At 41.3% G+C, this 3,598-nt stretch overlaps 1 protein-coding gene across 1 annotated transcript in view; it reads right to left on the reverse strand.

The window, feature by feature from the left end:
- The window catches only part of LOC107291166 (serine/threonine-protein phosphatase with EF-hands 2-like), a gene marked incomplete at its 3' end in the record, with an annotated part of 30,523 nt that overhangs the window by 7,203 nt on the left and 19,722 nt on the right, over nucleotides 1-3,598 (reverse strand). The window contains exons 13-14 of the mRNA XM_015820136.1: nucleotides 2,927-3,096; nucleotides 1,153-1,240 (exon numbers count right to left, since the gene is read on the reverse strand). Coding sequence (XP_015675622.1) covers nucleotides 1,153-1,240; nucleotides 2,927-3,096 — 258 coding nt within the window. The remainder of the gene's footprint in view (nucleotides 1-1,152; nucleotides 1,241-2,926; nucleotides 3,097-3,598) is intronic.

The following is a 3,598-nucleotide window of genomic DNA, read 5'->3' on the forward strand; positions in this document are numbered from 1 at the left end:
CGCTTGCCAGCTACGCCTCGGCCGGCGCAGGGGGCGGAACCACGCATGCGCGGCGCTCCCGGGCAGGGAAAGTCCTCGACTTACGACCGGTTGGGTAGTCCTCGACTTACGACTGGTTTAGTCCTCGACTTACGACCGGTTTAGTCCTCGACTTACGACCGGTTGGGGTCGCGGCATTAAAAAGGTTGAGAACCACTGACTTAGACTTATATATTGCTTTATACTGCTTTCCCAAGGACTTCACACTGCTATACACTCTAAGCCAGTGTTTCTCAACCTTGACAATTTTAAGGCAGGTGGACTTCAACTCCCAGAATTCCACAGCCAGCAATGCTGGCTGTGGAATTCTGGGAGTTGAAGTCCACCCGCCTTAAAATTGTCAAGGTTGAGAAGCACTGCTCTAAGCGGTTTACAGAGTTCAATATACAGTAGTGGCCAAAATTGTGGAAACCTTTTGGGGAAAGCGTATTTTTTTGAGGTTTGATGGCTAATAACACCACTCTTTTTGGAGTAGTACCATTGTAGCCAATGAGCGTGAGTGTTTAGAGAGCCAATCGGGTGTCATCTTGTTTTAGCAATGAGCCAATCAGATCACAGTAGGGTTCAGTGATTGATGTCATATATTGAAGCGGAGAGGAGGACATTGGTCAGTGTGTTACGTGATCGCTATCAAATTGGTTGGGGTTTTTTTGTGTTCTTTCATTTAGTGAGCTTGTAAAACGTAATAAAATTGAAGTCACGGTGCAAAGAGTTGACTGGTTGCCTAGAAAGCGATGTAAAATAGTATTAAGTGAACAAGGCTACAATTATAAAGCAATTAGAAGAAAAAAATGGGTGGAAACTTAACCAAAGGTGGCATTTCTACTGTACACTTTTCCCAAAAGGTTTCCACAATTTTGGCCACTACTGTAGGTAAAGAAATATCTCTGAATCAATGACCTAAGCAACCACTTGGTTATTTAGTTCTTTATAAAACCAGCAACAGCATCATTCTTGCCTCTGCTGGTTTATTATAAAATGCTGGAATGACATTAATGCTACTGTACCTTCCACACGGATATAAGACCCTAACACTAAGCTTTGCCCTTTGTACATGAATAATCATTTTGGCTATTAAAAAAGGAAACCAGCAGATAATAAAAGGTGTTTTACCTGAACAATCAGTGTCGATGAGGCTGAAGATAGTCTCCAGATTGGACAGGTTTCGGTAAATGCTTTCCAGCAAACTCGACTGAAGGCGCTGAAAGAAACGAGACCACCGTTCACGCAGAAATCCCTTAATCGGTTTTCGAAATATGGGTAGAATTAGTCAGATATGCTTAGCGTAGGGTAAAAATATATTGAAAACGTATTTGTGTCTTGTTTACATCTATGGAATGATGGCTCTTTCTTCAGCCTCACTGGTTGCCATATTGTCACCAAATTCCATAACTGGCGAGACATTTCAGGAAGAGGAAAAGAAGGAATAACAATAACAGAGTTGGAATAGAATAGAATAGAATAGAATTTATGAAATGGAAGGAACAGAACAAAACAATAGAATAGAACAGAATAGAAGTTATGGAATAGAATAGAATTTATGGAATGGAAGGAACAGAACAAAATAGAATAGAACAGAATAGAAGTTATGGAATAGAATAGAATAGAATAGAATAGAATAGAATAGAATAGAAGTTATGGAATGGAAGGAACGGAACAAATCAATAGAATAGAACAGAATAGAAGTTATGGAATAGAATAGAATAGAATATAGAATAGAATAGAACAATAGAAGTTATGGAATAGAATAGAATTTATGGAATGGAAGGAACGGAACAAAACAATAGAATAGAACAATAGAAGTTATGGAATGGAATAGAATAGAATAGAATTTATGGAAGGAATGGAACAAAACAATAGAATAGAACAATAGAAGTTATGGAATAGAATAGAATTTATGGAATGGAAGGAACGGAACAAAACAGAATAGAATAGAACAGAATAGAAGTTATGGAATAGAATAGAATAGAATAGAATAGAGCTGGGAAGGACCTTGGAGGTCATCTAGTCCAACCTCCTGCTCAAGCAGGAGACCCTATGCCATTTCAGACAAATGGCTGTCCAGTCTCTTCTTAAAAGCCTCCAGTGATGGAGCATCCACAACTTTTGAAGACAAGATGTTTCACTGATAATTGTTCTCCCGGTCAGGAAATTTCTCCTTCGTTCTGGATAGGATCTCTCCTTTTTAGTTTCTAGCCATTGTTTCTTGTCTTGCTTTGGAAATAGGTTGACACCCCCCCCCCTTCTTTGTGGCAGCCACTCAAATATTGGAACACTATCATGTCACCCCCTCGTCCTTCTCTTCATTAAACTAGATATACCCAATTCTGGCAACTGTTCTTCATGTTTTATCCACTCCCTAATCATCTTTGTTGCTCTTCTCTGTGTCTTTCTAGAGTCTCAACATCTTTTTATATTGTGACCAAAACTGGATGCAGTTCTCCAAGTGTGGCCTTATTAAGACTTTATAAAGCAGTACTCATATTTCATGTGATCTTGATTCTATCCCTCTGTCAATGCAGCCAGGGATTGTATTGGCTTTTTTGGCTGCTGCTGCACACGGTTGGCTCATATTTAAGTGTCCACTAGGACACCAAGATTCCTCTTACAGTTACTGCTATTGAGTTAAATTTCACCAAATCTGTACCTGTACGTTTGTTTTTTGTTGCCTAAGTGTAGAAGGAGAACGTGACTATTGGCATGATGCTGGTTTTCTTCATTCCCACAGACACTCTACTGCAGGGGTGTCAAACTGCCGGCCTGCGGGCCGGATGCATCATAGCAAAACCGCACCCATCCCATTGCCGACAATGGCAAAAAAAGTCGCGATACATCGCGACACATCACGTGATGTTGCGAGTTTCACACCCCTGCTCTACTGCAATACCTCTTGGGTTGCAGATTTCTCTTCTGTCACAATGTCTTTAAGCCACGTCCTGTAGTCCACTTTTCCATTGGTCAGTTGCAGTATCAGATGTGGTCTCAGCATCCTCCATGGCAGTCCTAGCTGGAGGACCGACTCCATGGCTTTTGCCCAGTCGTTTATGGTGATGAGGCCTATGAGAACACAAAAATAGGGTGATTAAGAATGACTTGGTGAAGGTCCAGTGTTGCAGGGAGTCCTTGAGTTATGACCATAATGGATCCTGGGTTTGGTGATCGTTAAGTGAATCTGTGGTTTTTAAGTAGCATGGTTCTTAAGTGAGTGCAGTAGTCGTAAACTGAATCAATGATTCACTGTGGGCACCGTTTTGCCGAAAACCAGAAGTAACTGCCAGTTTTCGGCAAAATTATTGTAAAATGCAGTCACACCATATCACAAAAAAGATGTTGACACTTTGGAAAAAGTTGAGTGAAGAGCAACTAAGATGATCCAAGGCCTGGAGACTAAAACATATGAAGAATGGCTGCAGGACTTGGGTTTGACTAGTCCAGGGGTAGGCAACCTTGGCTCTTTTATGACTCATGGACTTCAACTCCCAGAATTCCTGAGCCAGCATGGCTCAGCTTGGAAACCTCTCCCTTTCCCCTCAGCATGGCTGGCTCAGGAATTCTGGGA

The sequence above is a fragment of the Protobothrops mucrosquamatus genome, unplaced genomic scaffold (genome assembly GCF_001527695.2).
Source record: "Protobothrops mucrosquamatus isolate PMUCROS unplaced genomic scaffold, P.Mucros_1.0 scaffold_153, whole genome shotgun sequence".
In the NCBI taxonomy this organism is placed as follows: domain Eukaryota; kingdom Metazoa; phylum Chordata; class Lepidosauria; order Squamata; family Viperidae; genus Protobothrops; species Protobothrops mucrosquamatus.